This window comes from Scomber scombrus, chromosome 15, assembly GCF_963691925.1.
Source record: "Scomber scombrus chromosome 15, fScoSco1.1, whole genome shotgun sequence".
Taxonomy (NCBI): domain Eukaryota; kingdom Metazoa; phylum Chordata; class Actinopteri; order Scombriformes; family Scombridae; genus Scomber; species Scomber scombrus.
This window is the reverse complement of record NC_084984.1, coordinates 4,417,651-4,440,883: the sequence shown is the minus strand read 5'-3', so window position 1 is coordinate 4,440,883 and position 23,233 is coordinate 4,417,651. Positions and strand designations below refer to the sequence as shown.

The following is a 23,233-nucleotide window of genomic DNA, read 5'->3' as shown; positions in this document are numbered from 1 at the left end:
CAAATGTCTCATCTGTCGCACAGGCTCAGCTTACCTTTTTTTTCTTCCTCAACAGGAAGGTTTAAACTCTAACTTGAGTTTTTGTGGTAGTTTATTAGGGGCTCAGCTTGATAGCAAAAAATGCCAGGAAAAGTGCCAATGAAAGAGCAAATCTGTTTTCCATTTTATCTCTACATTTTGTTCAAAAGTCAAATAAACCAATAACATTCCTGAAAAGACTATATCTGTAGCCTTTCTCTGGTTCAAACTTCTCTGAACTGTACTTTATAAAGACAGGATTGTGACAAAAGCACTATGGATGAACTAGGAATCATCATCTACTTCAAGTAAACTTCACCCTGTCTATCAATACAGCAGAGAACTCCAGCATGCCACAATGACTTCTTCTAAACCCCTGAATTTCTGTTGTCATTTTCGTCTGCAAAAATTGTTAAAAGTCACTAAGATTTAAACATGCATTTGACATTTTGTCCCATCTCAGGTAAAACCACAGAAGCCTGAATCTCCTAGTATGAAATTGGCAATGAAGCATGTACAGCCTCTTCCAGTGACATGAAACTGGCATATAGCTTGACATTTTCATGGTGTTTGTAGAAGTATGTTTCTTCTACCACTTAATTATTGCCTTTATTAGCCAACTCAAAGTAGACAGAGCCAAAAAAAGTGAAAAAAAAGGAAAGTGGTTACTTGACAAAACCGTAAATCAGATTCAAAGCCTGGACAGTACAGTGTGAATGGTGTTTGTCTTGAATAAACAGGATGCCATTATATTCAAAACCTTTAATAAAATACATAGTTAATTTCTTTCACATACAAACTTTCCTAATGTCCAGTATTAATAGCTAGATAATATAAATGAAAGATATTATACATGAACAAAATACAGCAAGCAAAGGCAGCATGGTTTACAAAAAGTCCCTACTGTATCTGTGCCAGGTCGCTAAGCAACTCATAAGCATTAATTAAGATCGTACAACTTTAAAAAAACAGCTTACTTAAAAGTTAACTCTGTAGAGATGATGCGTAGTCTATGATCAGTGGATCTGGACCACAGACATGATATGTTTTCATTGTAGTACCAAGAAAGAGACAAAAACAATAACAGTTAAAAAACAAACAAAGACAACTATAATCATATAACACTGGTGCAATGTGAAGGAAAATTGAAGCAGCAAATGTAACAATTCTTAAGCAGTAAAGCAGGTAAACTTGAAATTCTTAAAGAGGACCTATTATGCTCATTTCCAGCTCTATATTTTTATTCTGGGAGTCCACTAAAGTAGCTTTGCATGATTCACAGTTAAAAAAAACTCTGTATTTATCTAATATTGGCCCTTTATGCAGCCCCTCATTCTATTCTGATGGGCCAGCTTCAAGAAGCCAAGTGAAGGGCAGCCATATCAGAGTCATGTTACGTTACCGCCGATGCAAACCCAACATTTCCTGCTTTTGGTGCTTCATATTTAAAGCTTTTAAATGACTAACAGGAGGAGTAACAGGAGACTTTTATTGCAAAGAATGTAAAGGCAATGAAATGTGTTCATCTCTGAATTAGCAGACTTTCGTTAGCGGCACTATTATTTAATAAAAACTGTTCTATACAACAACATGTGTATATATATCTTTGTTCACTGGATCAATTAGAAATAATGCATGGAGGAATAATACCAGCAGAAACAGCCAGTGAGATGTTTGATGAAGAACTGCAGATGACCAGCACACCTTCAACAGGTAAACAAATTACTACTATTTTGCAGTGCTGAGTAATGGAGTCATGGCTCGGTGCGACCATGCGACTACAACCAAAACGATGGAAAAATGCCACAATGTCAGCAGAGCAGACCAGTGAACTCCCGTGGAGCAAATGACCATATAAAGAAATCTGTCACAAGCCAATGTTGTCATTATTAGACGCTTTAGCCACATTTCATATGACCATCCGACATTATAACATTATAAATATGACAGAAAATGAGGAAAAGCATAATAGGTCCCCTTTTAAATCCTTCATAAATCTGTACAGTACTTGAGTGACCAGCCATTTGGGATTTTTTTTGCAATTTGCCTGTCTTTTCTGCAAAATATTCATTATAAAATTACATTGCTTTAACTGTTAATATGAAAATAACTATTGCATAAATATTTTTTTCTCCTTTAACTGTGTAAGAGAAATTCAATGGATTTCTTTGGATTGCATCTCAGCAAGTTTTATATCTTTTGCAGCAATGATACTGAATCTGCAACCACTTAGGTTAATTACATCTCTGATAGGCACAACTTTAAACTGTAAACAAAAAGGTAAACCAGGGGGGCCCAATACGCCGATCAAGATCCACCAGTCAATTGCCTTGAGTGCCATTAAAAAAAAAAAAGTTGTCGCCCCTCCTTCCTCTGGCACCTACCAATTGATATGTGTGACATGAATGACACGTATGAGCGGCCAGTCTGTCAAACCCAGAATGCAAAGCGAGTAAATTGACTAGTGTCTAGTGTAGTGAGCAAAGTGAAGTGAAGGGACGGTCAAGGAGAGAGAGAGAGAGAGAGAGAGAGAGAGAGAGAGAGAGAGAGAGAGAGAGAGAGAGAGAGAGAGAGAGAGAGAGAGAGAGAGAGAGAGAGAGAGAGAGAGAGAGAGACGCAATCAGCAAACACTACACACCTGCTGGAACCACAAACTACTACTTAACACCACTACTGTCTTTGAAAGGAATGAAAAAGTACTTTGAGAGACTGCTTCAATGACACATTTGTGATTCTGCTCACTGTTTTTCTGTGAAGAACCCAGAAGGGGCATTTGGTGTTACTGTATGTCTAACTGTCAGATATGCTATTAAAGCTGTTGTTTTTTTTGTTAGATCATTTATAGCTGGTCAAAATTAAAAGTAGCTCACAAGCCAAACAAGCCTGGGCACCCCTGATTTAAACTGCAATCACTGTCATTTTCACTGACAGGTTTATTGAAGCGCTTATGTAGCATCATGTTTGTAAGGATTTGAATAAAACAGCTCCATATTTTCAGTTATGGGCCTGTTAATTGAAAAACACACTGAATGTTTTTTGATTCATTATTTGAATAAACAGCAAGTTATGCAAGTAAAAAAAAAATGACAGCTTTCAACAAAACCCTTTTTGATATCCTTAATTGTGTTTTCATCAGTCAGAACCAATCCTTCATGTTCACTTTAAGAACCTCACGGTCCATGTTCAGACTATTGTAAAGTGCTGAAATGGCACAACATTGTGCTCAGTCTGAAAGCAAATCAGATGACTGAGGTAGAAAAACAAGTACGTAATTGATAAAAGGATAATTTAGTATTGTAATACTGCAGTAATGATGTCAGGAGTGAAAATACGTTAGAGGTTTGTGTAACACTGCAACGGAACCATACTTTGGTTCCTTCTTAAGTTGCAAAAACAAAAAGCTGACTCTGACTTGGCATTTTTAAAAGATGTGTGTACTATATAATCAAGGTTTCCCCTGAGAACATCTTGGCTGAAAAGGCGCAGCAGTAAATGGGTCCTCCAGAGCTCTTCCCCCTATGGTCCAGGAGTGCAGAGGCCCCACTGCTACTGAACCCACAGCGGCCTGCTGACCGATCCTGGAGACAACCCGGTGCACCGCCACCGGCTGCTGGAGCAGAGGCGCCTCCGTGTGCAGAGGAGGGACACGAGTACTAGGAGACTGAGGAGCAGGAAGAGATGTTACTAGATGACTCTGGCTGCTACTTTGGATCTGTGGTGTGTTAGCGTTATCAGGGACAGCTTTGGTGGTTTCTAGCTTCTTTCCAAACGGTGCCTGCAGGAAAACATCAGATACCTCGGAAGGTTTATGAGACGCAGAAAAGGAGGAGCTGCTGGATGCCATCTTGCTTTCTTTTCCTGGTGTTTTAAAAGGGGCCAGCTGGAAAACATCAAAGGTGACTGGGCTGTTTTCAGACGGGAACTGAGATACTTGGTTGACAGGTCTGGTATGCAGGCTGGTGGAAGGAGCTGGTGTTGTATGGTGTTGAATGCTGCTCTCATCTGAAGGCAACATGTGTTCAGTATAGACACATGCAACAGTCCTCTGCTGCAACATCCTTTGCTTCTCCTCAGTGAACTGCACAGTCCCAATGGCTTTGAGTGTATTACTGTTGAGCTCCCTCTGCAGGTCTGTATGAGGAGGAGACGGGAGAGAGGTAAGATATGAAGATAAATGCTCAAGTGCTTTGCTGACCTTTCAAAAAAAGTTTCCTTTCTAAATTTCTTGCGTATATTCTACAAAATATATTTTTCTATCAATGATGTTAAACATTATAGAATGAAATCTTTCTCAAATCGATCACAATCCAATGACAGAAACTGGTAAAAAAAAAAAAATTGTGTTGGGTATCGGTGACAAAGTCATATTAAAGTGGCAAAAGTGCAACAAATTTCACTGTTTGCAAATCTAACGTGATGTTTATGTTTATCAGCAAGCTCAGATGGGTGCTGTGAAATACAGTATAGCGCCATCAGAACTGGATTTTTAAAGCAGTTAACAATATTTCAGAATTTAAAAGATCCAATAATGATAAAGTATATCAGCTGTTTTTTAACATAAACACATGAGAAGTATTTTTTTGATAACCCCCCCACCCCCTGCCCTTAAATTTGGTTGTTAAAAACCAAGATATATACTGAATGGTACATTTCACCATGCTCTCTGGTGGACAAAATGACCGCAAACATATTTTGGCATTCAGATGCAGACATTTCTGGAAACTTCTCAGCCAATAAATATACATCTGTATTAAAATAATGTCCTCTGACAACACTGTCGGTCTCAGGTGTGAAACTACATACACTTCAAGCATCTGGTGCATTTCTGACTCCTGCTTCTACAATCTTTAGGAACGTTTTAAAAAAAGAGTAATGAAAAATGAAAAAAACAAAAAACAAAAACCCAACAAAAAAAAAACAAAAAAATGGATTATGATTTTAATGCAACATGAAGTCAATGCTTGGTCTTACCTGGGTAGAATTAACCTGCTATCCAAGCAAAATAAAACTTTGATTAGTGCATTACACAATTAAATCTACCCTCTTGCATTTTGCTATACATTAACAAATCAGACAATGGATCATTTCAGCCTTTACTCTCCCACTCAAAGCACTTCATTAAGATAACTCGGCATGCAGAAAGACTATCAATACAACAGTTAAAAGATGCCCTTCAGAAATATTTGAAGACATACAAAAATGATCTGCTTTGAGTAATATTTTGTGTCTGTCAAGTTATATGAATAAAATAAAAAATAAATAAAAATAAAAATGTTCAGTGTACTGGAGCACTGGAGGCTTCAAGTATCCACATCACACTTATAAACTGCCGAACTTGGACCCCGACTTGCTTTAAAAAACTAGTCGTGATGTCACAAAATCATGCCTGTAGGTACGCACCTTAAACTGACATTTAAGGTGAGCACAGACAAGCTTTCCCAACTCAGCAGATGATTTTGAATGCAGCTTCCTATCTAAAACTCTGCACAGTGATGAACAAACAAAAGTGAAATGACTGAGGGGACTTTAAATATATATGTCTATGTAGGTAGAATTATCCGGTGTTTGGAACAACAATTAACAGAAACTTACAATTAAAACTCAACACATTGACATTCACATTTGTATTTTATTTGCCATCCCTTTATAATTCTTTAATTATCTCACAAAAATAGAAGGAGCACACAATACCACAGCTCTGACGCAGGTTTGGGCCATAAAGACATGAAGAGGCTTCTCAAAACACGCAATAATTTCAGATAACTGACAGCTTCCATTTTTGGCAAAACAACAGAGAAAAATGAGGGGCTTCTGTGTCACATCGAGGACTAATCTCACTACCTGCTGGGCTTTTACCGATTACAACAGCACGCTGGCGGCTACAGGGAGAAGCTTGGGAGTTGCATAGGTTCAAACAGTAACTGCAGATGACCGAGCTGTTAAGTGGAAGGATCGTGAAGAGAATCATACATTTAAAAAAAAAAAAAAGGGGGGGGGGGGGGGGGGGGCTTCAATTGCACATGCAGTACCTACACATATGCTCAAGAGACTGCTGCTATGAAAACAGCTTCCTCTGTAATGTTTTTGAAGACTTATTTGGATCAAAACAATAAATTCAAACCTTTTAAATCACTAAAAATAAAATAGTTTAGAAACTGTTTCACAAGATGATAAAAATCAATTTGACTTAAAAAAAAAAATAAAAAATCAAAGACCAATGCTCAATGCTTATAACATTTTTCTAAAATTCAGCATCATGAAATGATGAAAGGTAACCACATTTGATGTTACCTGTATGTAAGTGGAATAAATAAACCCATTAAAACAATCCTGAATATTTAAAGTCATCTCTGAATTATTATCCCACTTCCAGAATTGAGTATTTTAAATAGATCTCACTAAAACCACACGATAAATGCTATTCACAATCAATTTCTAACATTACAAAATGGGAAAAAAAGGAGGTGGAGGTAGTCTTCCCACTGTAATCATGCATGGGAAGCAAAATGACTTTGTTTGATCCAACAGAAACATTTCTATTGCTGATTGGAGCAGATTAATTCAAACCCTGGACATGCTACTGTAATAAGCATAGCACTGCTGCAACATCAGTGTTGTATCTGAATTGTAAGACTAGCAGAGTAAAACCTTCTCACACTTCACAGAGCCCCTCACACGTGACATATCAGACAAATTCTCCAGTGGTTCTGCTGTTGGACAGTTTATTGAAATATGGAGAGGACTGTGAGGCTGGGGGAGCAGTAAGCCAATGTATCCAACTCAGAGAGAGCGCTGTGGCTCTTACTACCTGAGAGAATTTAGGGGGGGGGGGGGGGGGGGCTGTGCTTTCAGAAGAGTTTTTAATGACAACGTCACCGTCGCCATGTTTGCAGCAAACAACAACACAAGTAGGCTACTGTAAAACACATCCAACAATTCAGACTCCACACACACATACATACTTATCATAACACTGTATACCAACACACATGAACATAACATTCAACAACACTGCCATGCTTTTTGATATGAATTCCGTGATCACTAAAACTGGTAAAGCGAAACAAAAAGCTTTACAAAAGCAAAATTTCTGAAAAAGTTTCCTAGTTTCGCAGTGACTATGAAATGAAACGGGACTAAAATGATCCAACAGGTTAGCTCCCACTTCCCAGAAAAGCTGTCGACTGTTTCGAATAAAAATATAATCCTTCAATCAGTCCATGTAAACACACGCAACACTTTCTTTTCACAGGAGGAAGAGGAGGTGGAATAAGACATTGGATTCAGCCTAATCTCCAGGGGGAACAAAGACTAGGATTATCATCTATACATTTGAATGTACTGACAATTATTGAGTAGATATAACCAAGAGAAAAAAAAAAACCTTTCTCAACACACAGTTCCACAAAGAGGAATGAAATATTTATATATTCTTCATTATTATTCAGTGATTATGGTGTTAAGAATCATAGATATTTTTTATTATAGTAGACTAATATTTATTTCTTACATTCATTCTCTAACACTCTATTCATATTAACATTTATTAACAGGAGAACAATGTCTATATATAGACAATGTATACAATATATATATACAATGTGTATATATAGACATTCACAAATAAAGCAATATGTTTTTTCCACAAGTAAAGCTTTATGACAATGACTTTATATATACACAGGAAGAATAACCAATTCTATGGTCTGGATTAGAGCCTGCAGGGATTGCAGATATATATTTACATAAATGAGGAGTAAACAGATGACAGGAATGTAGGAAGGATTGCACAATGCGGGGTGAATGTTTGTGTTAATTTTAAAAATGAAAAAAAAAAAAAGTGTGCGTTACTTAAAATAATTGTTTTAATGCCATATTAGACTGTTCATGCCAAAAAAATGACCTGAATAGTCATGTTTGGTGTCTATATAATAGCTACTGTATTTCTATTATTTTTGCTAGTAGTGTATAACTTTTATTATTCAAATTATTTTCATGATTTCATGCATTTTATATTGATATGGCACACTGCTATAAACACTGCCTGACACCCTGATTTGTCATTTAACTTCAAAACAACCTATTGCTTGCCTCAAGGATAACATTTAAAATAAGCTGATAAAAAAAAAGAACAGCAAAAAAAAAAGAAGAAGAACAGGTCCCAAGTTTAAAAGTACAGTTAATTGAATGGTTTGGACGTGATTTGGTTTGTAGTTATTTTGTTGCGGTTAAGAGTTTCAGCTCTCCACCGACAGGTTATTTCATGGCACTTTCACTGTTGAGTCTGCTCAGGGAAACTTTGAGTATCTCACTCTTCTCTTGTTCATATGGTGCTCGTGCTGCAGAGGGAGCAGCAGAGGCACGAAGAAAAGCGGGAGGTGCAGTTTTATGGCTGTTTTTGTTTTCAGATTGCAACTCGATTTGATGTCATATTTCTAATCTATAGCAGCTTTAAACTGTTAAGGATATTTCCCTGACAAAGGTAACATTTATGCTACTGTGCAAAATCAGGCTACGTGACACATTTTCGAAGAAGTTTCCCTTTTATAGAAGAAATAAGCTTTCGATGGTTTCACTGTAAAAATGTGCAAATAAATCTGGGGAGGAGAATTTGAAAAAAGGCAAACGACGACAAATTCACTTGTGCACAATAATAACTACGACCACTTATAACTATGCCTATTGTACATTACAACAATGATCTTCTATTGTTTGCTATTAGACATGATGCAATATTGTTCAAACAAACTGGATAGCAATATTATATCCTGATTGATAGATTGAACGATGTTAATCTTTAGAAAGGGTGATGTTAGTGGAGGGTGTTAATCGATGGACGATACGTGACGTGTAGAGGCTACAACAAAGAGAAAATGTGAGTGAGAGGGTGAGAGATGAGAGGTGAATAGAAGCCAGATAATGCGATGGATACGGCAAGAGGGGGCGGGAATGATGAAGCACTGAAAGGCGAAGGACGTTTCTACTGTAGGAGCTAGAATGAAGATGACAGCCAGGGGGGAGCAGGAAGCTAGCTATGACAACAGTGTTGATTGCTGTTATGCTATGCCAGTCTATAATCCAGTGTTACAGCTTCTACGAGGGGGAGGGGGGGTCGCCTACAAGTCGATGAGCTGGTCCACCAGCAGCAGGGAGCGGGCCAAGCTGGGCAGGCTGGATTCAGAGCCGCCACTGTTACTGCGCGAGTGGCCACCTGAAACTGGCCGGAGAAACAGGGGGTGGGGGAGACGAATAAAGGCAGATAGAAGGAGGAGGAGGAGGAGGAGGAAGAGAAGCAGAAGAGCAGGGTTCACAAGAAGCACACACAGCAGTCAAGGAAGGGGTGAGAATGAAAGAGAGAGGAGAGAAAGAGAGGGCAGAGTTTACCCATTTACCTCTAGTGGTTTTCAACATTTAACTGAGCTCAACTGAGAGGGACGTAAAAAACAGTGCAAGCACCTGATCCTGTTATTAGTACGTTTGACTGTCATTAATTATATAGCAAATTAGCATGCAACTGAGATGAACCCAATAAACAGCCAATTCCTGGATGTATCTATGAATCCTAAAAAAACAACCTGACCCACCTGTGAGTCTCCATGGAGACTGCAGAGGCTTACCTTGGGAATTCTTTCGTCCTGTAACGGGAATAGGATCAAACTCGTCGTCGTCCTCTGTGCCCGCCTCCGCACTGGCTTGTTGGGGCTCAAAGTCTGAGATGAGGAGAGACGAGTCTGCAGAGGATAAGAGAAAAAGTGGGTTGTTGATGTGAGAGTGTGAAGGAGTGAAAAGACAGGAAAAAAGGAGCTTTGTGGCCAATTAAAAGGATGACTATTTACAAAAATTACTAAAAATAGTTTTTCCTCATTTACCTTCCTCACCGTGATCAACATTTTCATAAAATTAGCTGTTAAAAAAAAAAAATCTTCTCATCCTCTCCTCTCCAAAGGCACAAAGGCTGCCTGATAAGGAATTATGATGCGAGATGGAGCTCAGTAGTAATTAGGATCATACAGCTACTGTGCAGACAGTTTGGCTCCGATTCAGAGCTGTTTAATGCCCTCCATCACCAGCCAAGAGGCAACAACTGAACCACAGCTGTGGAGCTTTCGATTTGAGCCGCAGATTACAGTTTTATAGAGAGAAGCAAGAGAAGCACATAATAATTGTTTTAACGCATATGAAACAGATAGCAGAAGCATGTAAGTTGATGTCATTTATAAAGACTCACTGCTGGAAGTTTGTTTTGGAAGTGCTCTGCCCTCTAGTGTTGAAACTTCAATGGAACTTAAAATGTTATCCTGGTGTTAAAGGGTGCAGAACTGTTAAAGCTGGAATTTGTTATTTTTAGTTACACAAAAATTGAAATAACTGTGAAATAACCAAAATTCTGGATTTGTGGATTCTTGGGAAAACGTACCCGCTTTAGGCTGTGCAGAGTCTCCAGACAACAGACTAAAATCATCCAAAGCAGAGGCAGCAGAGGTCGGGGCAGAGGAGACAGAGGAGGGGGCACTGCTCCCTGATGGAGGTGCGGACGGACCGGAGATCAGAGAGCACCCCAGGAGAGAGTCGTCTGCAGTGAGGGGGTCTGGATCAGGACAGAAGAAGACAAAGGCAGGCAAAAAAATAAGAGGAGGTAGAAGTCAGGCAAACTGTAATATTTCTTATTAGCTCTTCTTCTGCTAGCTTCTGGTATCGGTCTTGATGTAACATTATCGAGACATGTAATATATTAATGTATTTGTATAGCTCCCCTTGTGGGCATCCGTGAAGGATTATAAATGATAACATGATAAAATATGTTTGAAATGAAGTTATAATTACTGACTAAAATGTCCTAAGTCTTTAAACACACACACACAGACATACTTTTTGCAGAGTCTTCCACAGAGCCGCCAAAGGGATCAGACAACGACAACAGGTCGGGAAGCATGAGCGAGGTTGTGTCTGGAGATTTGAGTCCTTCAATCAGCTTCTCTAAAGGTCAGCGAAGAATTAAAGACAAATAAAGGACACATACTTGAGTAAAGTACAATAACAATATCAGGTGTAGGAAGAAAAACTATAGAGCAATACTGCCAGTTAATATTTCTAACAGAGAGATAAAAGACGAACCTTTGCATGTACAAAAGTAACATGTTTAATAATTGGCACATTTATCTCCATAGATAACGGAGCTCACATTTCATTTTTATGGAGACAATCTATGTTTGAACACAGCCAACAAAAAGATCACACAAATGCATAATTGTGTGTACAATGTAGATCACACAGAGGTATTTACCTGGTGTGCCTGACAGTTCGAGGGTCCCGAAAGGATCTGGGACAACCAACAGTGAGGCTCCTGAATCCACATCAAGAATGGATGATGGTCTTTCAACTGGAAAACAGAAACCATGTCATACAGCAAAGATCTAGAATCTGTGTTATGAAGCCTAAAAATGCATTTTGGGACAAATGGTGGTAGTATAATTACTATCTCTAGCTTTTCTTAAAAAACAAACAAACTACTATGAGCACTTTAAATTCAGCAATTATTACAATAACCAATTTATTCATGGCATCAGTAAGACAGCAATCAATTTTCAACCTTTTGTTTCTTGTTAAAGGCAGCACATAAACCATCAGCGGCATCATTAGCAGCAGTCGGTCCAGAACGCTTAAAAAAAAAAGTTATTTAAATGCTGGCATTTATTTTGTTGTGACCTAACCCCTTTTTACTTTATTTATGTGATGCACACAGGCAGCACTCACTATTGAAAACTACTTAAAGCTATCAGAGTAATGGATCAGGTGCATTAAGGGATTTACTTCTCGGTTTGACATTTCATTACATTCCTTCAGACTCGTACGGTTTAATGCATTATGTGGCATCACAACACCACTGAGGACTTAATGTGGTTCCATAGTGAACCCATAAACACCACACATACAGGACAGTATAAATGTACTGACAATAACAGCTCCCCCAACTCCCCAATCCCATCAACCCAGACAACACCTACAATGCCACAAATAAATATAAATGACATGCCAAGTCAAAGTTCTGTGACAAGAACAAATGCCAGTCCCATGCAAGACAAGAAATCACACTAATGCAAAACAATGCAAAAAATTAATTAATAAGTAATTAGGTAGTAGCCCAAAAGGACAATAACAACAATAATAATAAATATCCTTACAGTAAATCTCAGTCTGAGCTATTTGCAAAATGAATGAATCAATTTTGATCTGCTTTGTCTGGATGTATACAAACTACATGCTTACTCATGCTAATTGTTGTTGTCCCATTGCTGTCTACCTCACCGTGGGTCAGAGAGAAACACAATTTCAAACCGCTATATGTCCTGTGCATGTAGTTAGAACTGACAATAAAGTGACTTTGACTAATGTTTGACTAATCTCTGTGTTCCAGCCCCTTGTTGCATATTTACATGAAGACACCTTTTTTAAAAATATAATAATAATTGCATTAAAAAGGTATAATTTGTAGAATTTAGTCACATCTAGCGGAATGGACTTGGCAGAAATGGAATATAATATTCATGTTTTCATTAGTGTATAATCCCATGAAAATAAGAGTTGTTTTCATTATCTTAAAATGAACCCTTTATATCTACACAGAGAGTGGATGCTCTTCCACAGAAGCTGCCATGTTGCACCACCATGTTTCAGTAGCCCAAAGTGGTCAAACCAAACACTGGCTATAGAGTTTGGTTTGTTTCGCAGTTGGTTTCAACCTGCAACCTCACTGCCACTAAATAAATCCTACACACTGGTCCTTTAAGATGTTTTAGATACTTTTCATTTGGTGGTTAAAATCTTGAAATCAACAAATTTAAGTGTTTCTAAGTCAGCATGATTATAAAATGAAATGAAAGGGTAAAATGTGACATACCAGTTTCTTGCGGTGCATTGTCCACAGCGGAGGCCTGTAAGCCGGGTATCAACTCTTCGCAGGATGCTGTCTCAGTTTCTGAAGGTATATCTAGTAAAAAGAAAACAAAGTTATTTACTGTTTACGTTACATATTAAAAATACTACATGCATATGTGCAGAAATGTACCGTTAGGCTTTTTGTCATCAGCTTTGAATTCCTCTGCAGTGAGGTTGGAGAAGTTGTCGTCATCAAATGGGTTCCATGCAGGCTGTGTAGGGGTGTTGGTGGCACAGCCAGAGGCAGGAACAGTTGGTCCAGCTTTGCTTTGGTCCTGCACTGCATCACCAACACCAAGCTGAACAGGTTGGATGAGGGTTGATTCAGATGTAAGTGATCTACAGGAGAAAAAAACCCACAAAATATTATGTTAGGACAAACAGCTAAATAACTGAATCTGTCACAAACATAAAGGCATGTTATATCTTAGATAAGTAAACATGCCACTTACTGGTTGAGGGCAGCGTCTCCATTTGCTCCTTGTGTCTGCTGTGAGGAGTCACCTGCTGGAGCTCCAGTGATGCTGCTCGCTGTGGCGTCACTCGGGATGCGTTTGTGGCCTTGTTCCTCAGTTGTCTTTGGAGAAGCAGGTGGAGTCTAATCCAAAGAGAAATGGAGTCATAAGAACAAGATCAACATCAAAGATCCACAAATATTCTGTCTGTCTCATAAAATGGTCTCATTAGAGACCATCATTAAATGTGTTTACAAGTTAGTCACAGCCATATTGTTGAGAAGCCATATTAGTAGGTTTTTATTTTATTTAGAGGCAAAGATTTTGGAGAAAAAAAAAAGAAAGGAGCAAAATGATTAACAATATATTTAGAAAGTAAACAATGTAAAATAAGCGACAACGGATTATGGAAAAACAAAAGGACAACAGATTAATAAGTCTGTCATCTTCTAGTTAACGTCATTGTTGAGGCATTCTTTGAAGCTTGCTGGTGAGCGGCAGGCCACTTACCGTCTCAGCTGCTTTTTGGCTGATCTCAGTGGAGCCAGTCTGAGCCTGGGCAGCTGGTGGCTGAGTTATCTGCTGCTGCTCAGACACAGGCAGCTGACCGGAGGCTGGTTTGCTGGGCGAAGGCAGGGCCGCTGGCTGCTGAGCCTGGCCAGCCTGCTTGCGTCGAGCTGGGCGTTGAGGTGGGGCCGGGCTGGATGGAGTTTGCGCTGCCTGCTGGGAGGCGGCATTGACCACAGAGGGAGGTGTGGTCTGTTGCTGAACTGTTGGCTGTGCTTGTGGTTGGACGTCAGCCTTGGTCACCGGGGATACTGCTGTCGCTGCTGTAGTCTCTGCTGTAGGGGCTGCTGCAGGCTACATGGACAATAACACAAAGACAGATGAAATCACCCCTGTCAATCAAAAGGTTACATCTACAAACCATCACGAATCATAAAATAACCAAGTCCTCAAGGTCAAAATAGGTGATTATTTTCAGTGTGTCAATTAATCTATTCAATTCAATTTCAATTTGCACCTCTTTTTGTCTCAGTATGTACCTGCTTCTGTGCAGCCACAGCCTGACTGGAGTTTTGTGACTGGATGAGTGGCAGAGCTGCAGTCTGAGCCTTCTGCGACTGGAGAGCTGCGGCTGGCTGAGAGAGGTTTAAGCTAACTCCTGAGGGAGGTCAGAAAGAACAGACTACATGTTAAACAATAGCATGGACATTTTTTTAAAACTAATATTTATACAGATGTATGTTTCAGATTATCTTAAACAAAATGCAATAAAGAGGACAAAAATGCTAACAAAAAAAAAAAATCAAAATAGTTTATAACGAGTACAAAAAGCTGGCATCAACTGAGAGCATATCAGTGTAACAGTCTGGAGAGTCACTTTGGGCTTATGGTTAGATTGCTTTAATTTGTAGGAGTCTTAACCTGCATACTTGATCTGCTCCTGTTGAGAATTGCATAGTTCAATATGTGCACAGAGGATTAGAGGGATTCCTGCATTTATACACCTCTACATTCAATAGCTTGGTTTATTTTTCTTGGGATGGATAGGAGAGTAATGACGGAGCACTGTACGTACCCACAGGCTGAGCTGCACCACCAGGGAGATTAGCCCGCTTGCGAGGGGTGAGAGCAGCAGGCTGGATGGGTAGGATGCCAGCAGCAGGCTGGGTATGGGATGCTTTGGGCCTTTGGCGGGGAGTGATGGAGGTTTCAGTGGTGGGAACAGGATCTGTCAGTCTGAAAACAAAGGGAGGATGTTAGCCTACTTGTTAATCATGACAAACAGTGTCTACATAATTATTTAATGAATATGAAAATACTAATAACTTCTGCAAATGTAGTATTACTCTGGATTGAATATGATGTAAGCAGGTCATGCTTACCTTGGTTTAGCCTGGTTTTTCTTTGCTGCTGCAGCCTCACTGGCTTTGACTGGCTCAGGAAGTTTAGAGGGAATTGGAGAATTCTGGATTATGGAAAAATGCAACATTAAATTATCATAAGACAGCACTATAAAAACTTCATTAAAACTTTTTTTTAAATTGCATCAAGCAGTTCTATTGATAAATATTATCATTGTTAATAATCACTTTCTACTGTATTCATGTCATGAATTAGTGCAGATTTTCCTCCCACGGTGTGAAAACTGAGATGTCTGTTTATGTGGGTCAGGCACAGAACCAAGAGCAGATTTCACAGAATAAGACGAGGGAATTGATGGCTGATGAAAGAAAGCAAAGCAAATCCAAGTATTTCAGCTGACCCTGGTGCTGAGAGACTAACCTTCACATTCTGTACAGGGCAAGTCCGCTGTGCTAGTTTAAAAGCAAAGAAGGACACCTGGTAGATATCTGGTCTTTTGTCTGGGTCTGGCTCCAGCATGTACCCTGAAAAAACAGAAACAAGAGAGTGAAAATGGAGTGGAGCATTATGAAAGAAGACATTCATATGTTAACCAGTAGTGCATGTCTCTGTGAACACAAAATTTGATGTTGTTGTCGAAAACATGAATTAATGTTGAAGGACTAACGAATGAGGCAGTGAAGATCATAAGAGTAGCGGGAGTTATCTGGAATGGTGAAACTGCCATCACAGATGGCCACCTGGCTTTCACCAAAGGGCAGAGTGAAGAAGCACAACTTGTACAGCAAACAGCCCAGCGCCTGGAGAAGACAATCATATGCATGCCCCATCACACCAAACACAAACAAAGAGAGAAGAGAGGAGAAGAAAAAGAAGAGAAATCAAAATACCAGTAAGTCACACAGACACCAAGTGGATTTGAGTTTAAAAAAACAAACATTGGAATTCAGATTGGAAAGTTTGCTTTTAAGATGTTCAAGTACAACTACTGTTATCAATACTTTGATTGTGTTTTAGAGCAAAAGAGCCTCAATGATTTAGTTTCACAGTATGTGTTGCTGGAAGTACTGTGTTACTGCATTATGTGCACTTATACATCACCATTATGCTTATCACAGGATATGAGTGTCATCTTCACTCACCCAGATATCTGCTTTTGTGGTGATAATCTTGTTGTTGTAGAGGTTCACCATCTCAGGGGCACGATATGATAAAGTGGTGTACCTGAAAGAAGACAGGAATAAATGAGTAAGAAAGAAACAAGACCTAAACAGTAGTATGTCCACAGGAATGTGCATAAATGCTAAATATGGTCGTGATTTTAGCAATGTCACATTTAATTCTGCATCAAGAAAAATGTCCTTTGCACGCAAAAAATATCTTTAACAGTGCTATGCAGAGCTCCACAGTTGATAAACTTGGATAATTCAATAAAGCTGCTCATGAATGAAAAACTGCTGACAGTTTCTGTGCCGCATTACCTAAAAAGAAATTCCTAATGAATGAAAGCTGCAAATATTGCCAAAGCAGATGACAAAAAGGCACAAACTTTTTGATCTCTTCCTCCACGGTTGCCACTCCTTCAGTCTGTGGGCTCTGGAACTTATTAGTGGCGCTGCCAAAGTCGCACAGAACATAATGACCCTTGTCATGCAGAAGGATGTTCTCCACCTGTAGATACAGAAGAGATGAGACTCACACAGACAAAAAACAACACTGTGTGATACATGAAAGGACCCGATCTGGACCTTCAGTGTTAGGAGCTGGCACAGTAATTGACCCTCTCTGCTAAATTAAACATTGTAGTTTCTTTCCTCCTGCAAGATAACGAATCCAAAAATCTGTGTGAAGCCACCTCCACATTATCAAATGCTGATTTACATCAAAGTAAAAACTGCCATGCTCCTGTCATTATATTCCAGGACACTTCACTTTCATTTTTTTTTTATGGAAATCAAAAAATCTGCACAGCAATGAAAACCTACATTTCCACATGGATGAAAACTGCTTGGTGACAGTAAAAATTAATGCGACAGCCACACTGCAGTTGACTAGTCCCTGCAAAAACTGAAAAGTATTTGAAGTATTTTGACAACTGACTGTCTCCTCTCCAATCTCATTAGTCTAATGCATAATTAAAACCAGCTTGAACTCACACAAACATATCAATCATATTTCTTCAAACATGTCATGTCACAGCATGGTGATCTATGCCCTGTGATAACACTGGACTGGCTAGCTGTCCTCACCAACATACTGCAGAGCTGAGCATCACGCAGAACAACAAGTGGCAAAAATGTGTCACCTTTAGATCTCTGTGGACGATGGGCGACTTGCGCTGGTGCAGGCGACAAACAGCATCACAGGTGTCACAAAAGATCTGCAGCACCTCAGCTTCAGTGAAACCAGTCTGCAGCCTTTGATTCATCAAATTGACCACCTGGCCTCCTGCAAGATAATATTCAATACACAGCAGAAGAAACAAACAGGAGAAATGAAGCTGGTATTTGACTGTGTTTTATGACTGTTTATCTATTATTACGCTGATATTCTGTTATAAGCAAAGAAAAGAAAAATACATAGTTCATCCTTTACGCCTATTTTTCCAAAAATAAAATTGTACCTCTGTCTGACTGGAGCAGTTACATTTATTTATTATCATTATTATTATTATTACTATGTTTTGACCAGAAAACACAATTTTAACAGTTTCTATGAAATTCATAACTGTATTGTGTTATATGCTATATATGTGTACAGACTCATTGTGTAATAATTGTTTGTTTTCTTTACATAATGACACAATGTGAAACTGCTACCAAATCTCTTTCAGTAATTACAGCATGTTACTGACAAGCCCGTTTCCCTTTCAGCACTCACCCTTGCAGTAGTCCATAAGTATGAGAACCTCCCATACATCCCTCGATCCCATGGCGGTGATACTGGAGTCCAGATAACCAACAATATTCTTGTGACCGACAAGGTCTTTCTGCAAGACCACAGACACACAAAACAATAAAGTTTGTACCAAAACAGACAACTACACTGCTGCACTACCACCACATAATATGTTACTAGTGTTAGAGAGCGTAAAAAGCCTTTTATGATGAGAAATGTGTCACACAAAGAGCAGATCAGACAGGAGGGTATATATTTCAACAATGTTCATACAATGTCTGCAGTGTGTCAACATCCTATCAGTGTGTTCTGGGATGCAGTGTGAGACCGCTGCCTGCAGAGGGTGCTGCAAAATGGAGAGCTGAAATCAGAAATCTATTAGGTAATGAAAAAATGTCAAGTGCTGCAGCTGAGGTGAAGCACTGTCTGCCTGTGTGTGTGTGTGTGTGTGTACGTATGTGTGTGTGTGTGTAAGAAAGCAGCTAGTGAGAGAGGAAGAGAGAAAGACTGACAGGTAAAGAAAACATCATGTGATGAAGAAGAATGACCAACCAACACCATCTTTGAACTAAATGTGAGGGTCAGTTCATAAAAAAAGCCCTGTGTTGTTACTGGATGTAATTCTGTTTGGATGTTTATACAATCAGTCACTTTTTAGTCATTTGAACATTCACTGCTTTCTTTGTGAGCATTCCTTCAGACAGAGACGAACGTGGTCAAACCCTGAACTCAATGAATGCATGAGTCCATCATATATTTGTCAGAGGCCCACAGGAGAACAACCAATTCAAAGCTAGAACTATTTTCTTTGCCAATATCAACAATTAATGCTAAAAAAAAATAGCATCTCATCAAAAACCAGATAGTCCTTTATGAATTTGTGCTGATAACGCCTACAACTCATTCTACAATCCGGCTCAGGACATGCAAGACAATACTATGAAAACAAAAACACAGCACACCATGAACCAGATGAAATAATACAGTAAAAACAATGCTGCTGCAGGCTGTGTGTTGACTGAATTCAGCACTTGTTCTTAGTTACTCTGGACAGAATAAAATGTCTTTCATCTGGATTTCTTGGAAATTTGCTGCCGAAATTATAGATTCAAAAGGACATTTGATTTGTTGTTGCCTTAATATGACATTTTGACCCCCAAAGGAAAAACACAGCTCAGCGTGAAAACAAGCAGAGAGATGTTTGATCTGAGAAACTCACCATTATTTGAATCTCGCATTTGCACACCTGCAGATCATGCTCATTGTTGACATACATCCTCTTCAGGGCACAACGCACTCCTTGATTTGTTCGCACAAGGAACACTATTGCAAAACCACCTAGAAGATTGAGAAAGAGACCAAATGAGCTGTTAGTTGGCAGGAATAATTAGACTTATCACCAAAATCTTGAATTAACACACAGGCACAAAACCTAGACAGGACATGCACCATATTATTGTTACCACATTTAACTTAAATTGGTACAAGATTTAGGTTCAAAACTCACATTTACACCAATTTTACAATATGAAAATCGATCATCGTGCTTTTGGAGATTTAGCTGCCATTCACTAATTACTTTAAGAACAGTTTTTTTGTTCCCTTGTAGCTTTACATCAATACGGATGATCAGGACCAACACCAACTGGTGCAGCCTTATAGTGTTATGTATTAGTCATGTCATTGCTGCAGGCTTTACATAGAGGCCTACATTGAGGCCTAACCATCTGGTATAGCTCAGACCACAAATTCACTTTGCAGAGTTTAGCTGTGACAGAGTCATCAATTTCAGCCAGACATTGCGGCTTCTAGTGCATCCTCAACTTGGTGCGAGTGCCAGTGTTGTACGGCACTGTGAGCACAATAAATCTGCAAGTCACCTGTGAACATTTGATGGTTTGCATCCACTTATGATGCAGATACTAAAGTGTGGTAAAGACATTTTTGACCAGATGCCAGACACAGTCTTCCTACATTATTTACTGATTGAACGCTGGCTTTGAAAACCATGACTTGCTGCCAGACTGACACACTGATTTAAAAGACGGATGGTGTAAGGCAAGGATGATGACAAAAGTCTGTTGTCGACTGTACAATGAACAGTCTTTGTCTATAAAGGAGTCATTAAGAATATATAAGCATAAAACACTACAATGTTATCTTTTACATGATTTCTTAACTTGTATTATAATGAATGCAATCTGAACAGAACTATTAGATACAGATGGTTCACAGGATGTTATAGAAAATGATATTCGTATTAAGAAACTACAGGTAGAACTGGAAATAGATACTACCTAAAAATTCAATGCTGTATTGTGAGGTTTAAAACAAATATATGCTCAACCTGCAGCTACAGGCCTCTACTCCAGCACTAGTCATTTCCAGTCTTAAAAATGACAAACAACCGGTATCTACTAAGGAATAACAGAATAATAATACAGTATCTACTGTACACTAGCCCTTCATTTATTTATTTCAAAGGGATCAAATAACTGTCAGGTGCCCAGTACTTATCCATCTCCTTGAATCACTCCTCTGAATCACAAAACAGCTACCAGGAAACTGTTGTGCTAGTCGAGAGTACAGCTGAGAGAAAGCAGCAGGCCTCTCTTTTACATTTATGTATCCAGGATACATTGATGCAATGCTCCATTATGACTGTGAGGATGGTATATGGTGATATCCCTGTACAGCCATGTGATTCATGCACTCGGGCACACATGACTCTGTCCCATCAGCAACATGCATGAAGAATAAAAGTGGCAAAATAAACAAAAACAAATGGCATCATCTGGTCTGTGCAACCCCCTCTCACCTTCAGCAATTATCTCCTCCACAGTGACTTGATGCCGTCCGACTGTGAAGGCTCGTCCAATGAAATTTCCGCCTGCATGACTGGATCCAGAGCTGCCACCTCCTCCTCCAGAACCAGGCCCAGAGCTGACCAACTCCCGACGAGAATCAAAGAACTTCCTCATGTTGTCGATGTGACAGGGGGGAGTGTTTGTGGCTTTCGGATGCGAGGCAGACACACGGATGAGCTGCTCGTTTTGCTGTGCAGTGGATTTTTTTTTTCTTTCTTTGCACTTTATAGACAAAGCAGGTCAGATTGAAGACCTGAAGAATCAGAGGAAAAGTCTATCTGCAGCCTCAAAACATGCAGCGACGCCTTTGTCACTTATGATGATGATGATGTTGAGACAAGCCAGATTTTAGGTGGCAAATCTCCCATTTGCTTTGCCAACACACGCCAGTTGGTAATAGCTAGAGCGGTTGCGACTAGCTGTTATGTAAGTGAATTAGACCACCCAGGAGGCTATAGCATCCCCGGATAAAGTGTTTCTTTAGCTATCCATCCAGCTGTTCATGGTCGGCTGCTGCTGCTGATGATAACATTAGGTCCTTCTCCATCTCGTCCAGCCATTACCCAGCTAGCTAAGTGCTAGCTACTTACGCGCTATGACATTTCGTGTAAGGTTATCCAGGTTATCCTCTGAAGATAATGTCTCCGAGTGCGATGTATCCGACGTGTAACTTGTGAGATAGCGTTGCCCGATAAATCTTCCCATCCTCAGTCAAGTGGAGCGGCCGTCTGACGCCACATAGCTGCCCGTCGAGCTGTTTAATTGCTCCAATTTGCAACAAAACTGTGATTTTTTTTTTTTAGTTAGCTAACGTATTAGCGCGAGGCAGCCTCTCGTCAACACACAAACAAACTACCGCAGAGGAGAGCAGGGACACGGAGCTTCCCTCTGCTGCTACTGGAGCTGCAAATGTGAAACGACAGAATCTGATCTACCAAAAAAAGACAAGAGGTTTCTACCCCAGCAGCCGAGTCTTTGCAACCACAGCAATCTCTGGCTGCCAGCGATATGGCAACATCCGAGGAGCTGTTGCTGTTGATGAGCGGATGGAATTATGGGTAATGGAGTTCGAGGGACTGCCACCCCCCGCTCTTCCCATCTCTTCCCCCCTCCTCCCTCCGCGTATGCGCCTGCTCATATGCCGCATTCAGGTTATGCCGTTCAGCCCGACCACGACCAGTGGGTTGGGAAGGTTACTTTGGAAATGTAATGGGTTACAGATTACTAATTAGTCTATTTAAAATGTAATAAGTAATGTAACTGTTTCAATTAGTTAATCAAAGTAATGTAACGTATTACATTTGATTACTTTTCCTATTTTCTAACGAATGTTTTCAGCTGTTTTCAGGGTAAGTGTACCCATTAAGCCCACCAACATCTAAGTTTAGGTGTTTTTCATGGATACTGACATGATTTATAAGGGAGATCATTTCTTATAAAGCAAGATTAATCTCTAATTTGAAAATGTATTCATTAGAGAGTAGATTTTGGAATATAAAATAAAGATATTTTATGAAAAAAGTCAAAGTCTGGCATGGGCTTTATATAAACTGTGACACAATTTAAGCCTATATGTGCTCCGAATAAGCCCATATCATGATTTATTTACAAAAAAATATTGTTATCCAAGAATTAAAAACAGCAATATATGTATTCAGTAACATATGAAAAAAAGAGGGGAAAAACCCTCCTCCTTAGCAAAATCTTAAAGGTCTAGCTTCAGATGTAACCCTATTTGTAATCAACATTTTCATGAGTAGGGGAGAACTGGGTAGGTAGTCACTCTTTTTACTTGAATTTATGAATTCCTCATGAACCGTATACTGAATAGATTCCCTTTGAATTTGTAATGAAAGCCTAAAGTGTCAGGTAGGAATAGAGTGGTCTTACCTAACTATCGCTCTCTCTTCATACTTTTTAATGGTAATGATTGTGTAGTGACTATGCCCTGTATTTTAGCACTACTGGAGGCTATGGATTGGAATAATCTGACTTGTACGCAGGTTTCCCATTTTATTACCTTTACATAACTTGACCATAAACAAAACAGAAAAACAGCCCTTTGCCCTGAGCACAGTCAAAAAACTTTTCCTCATCATAGCACACACCTGGCTTGATTGGCATCACCCTTTTAACTGTGCCCAGCCAGCCTTTTACCGTCCTCCCCCTAGTGCTTGGGAGGAGTACTAC

General features: G+C 39.4%; 2 protein-coding genes across 5 annotated transcripts in view; both read right to left on the bottom strand.

Annotated features, from left to right (window-relative positions):
- The window catches only part of LOC133994824 (bone morphogenetic protein 1-like), a 106,798-nt gene that overhangs the window by 39,065 nt on the left and 44,500 nt on the right, over positions 1–23,233 (bottom strand). The gene's annotated exons all lie outside the window — the stretch shown is intronic.
- On the bottom strand, positions 766–22,071 carry aak1b (AP2 associated kinase 1b). Of its 4 annotated transcripts, XR_009927131.1 has the most exons (21): positions 20,995–22,071; positions 19,396–19,514; positions 18,159–18,267; positions 17,584–17,726; positions 16,828–16,949; positions 16,421–16,502; positions 15,946–16,078; positions 15,699–15,802; positions 15,299–15,381; positions 14,992–15,152; positions 14,456–14,574; positions 13,920–14,270; positions 13,407–13,552; positions 13,085–13,293; positions 12,917–13,006; positions 11,303–11,398; positions 10,888–10,995; positions 10,436–10,606; positions 9,636–9,749; positions 2,690–4,149; positions 766–2,648 (listed from the first exon to the last, which is right to left on the bottom strand). XR_009927131.1 is itself a non-coding variant. In XM_062434001.1 (20 exons), exons 1-20 carry the CDS (start codon positions 21,155–21,157, stop codon positions 3,464–3,466), a joined length of 3,309 nt encoding a protein of 1,102 aa, XP_062289985.1. In that variant the 5' UTR covers positions 21,158–22,071; the 3' UTR covers positions 766–3,463. The 4 variants fall into 4 exon arrangements, 3 of the variants coding, with proteins under 3 accessions (XP_062289985.1, XP_062289986.1, XP_062289987.1); XM_062434001.1 differs by having other exon boundaries at positions 766–4,149; XM_062434002.1 differs by having other exon boundaries at positions 766–4,149; positions 10,436–10,591.

Coding starts and splice junctions, on each gene's coding strand:
- aak1b (XM_062434001.1), bottom strand. CDS start 21,157: ATGAGGAAGTTCTTTGATTCTCGTCGGGAGTTGGTCAGCTCTGGGCCT. Junction 15,382..15,698: donor GCCCTGTACAGAATGTGAAG/GTTAGTCTCTCA, acceptor TCCATAATCCAG/AATTCTCCAATTCCCTCTAA. Junction 4,150..9,635: donor AGGACGAAAGAATTCCCAAG/GTAAGCCTCTGC, acceptor CTCCTCATACAG/ACCTGCAGAGGGAGCTCAAC.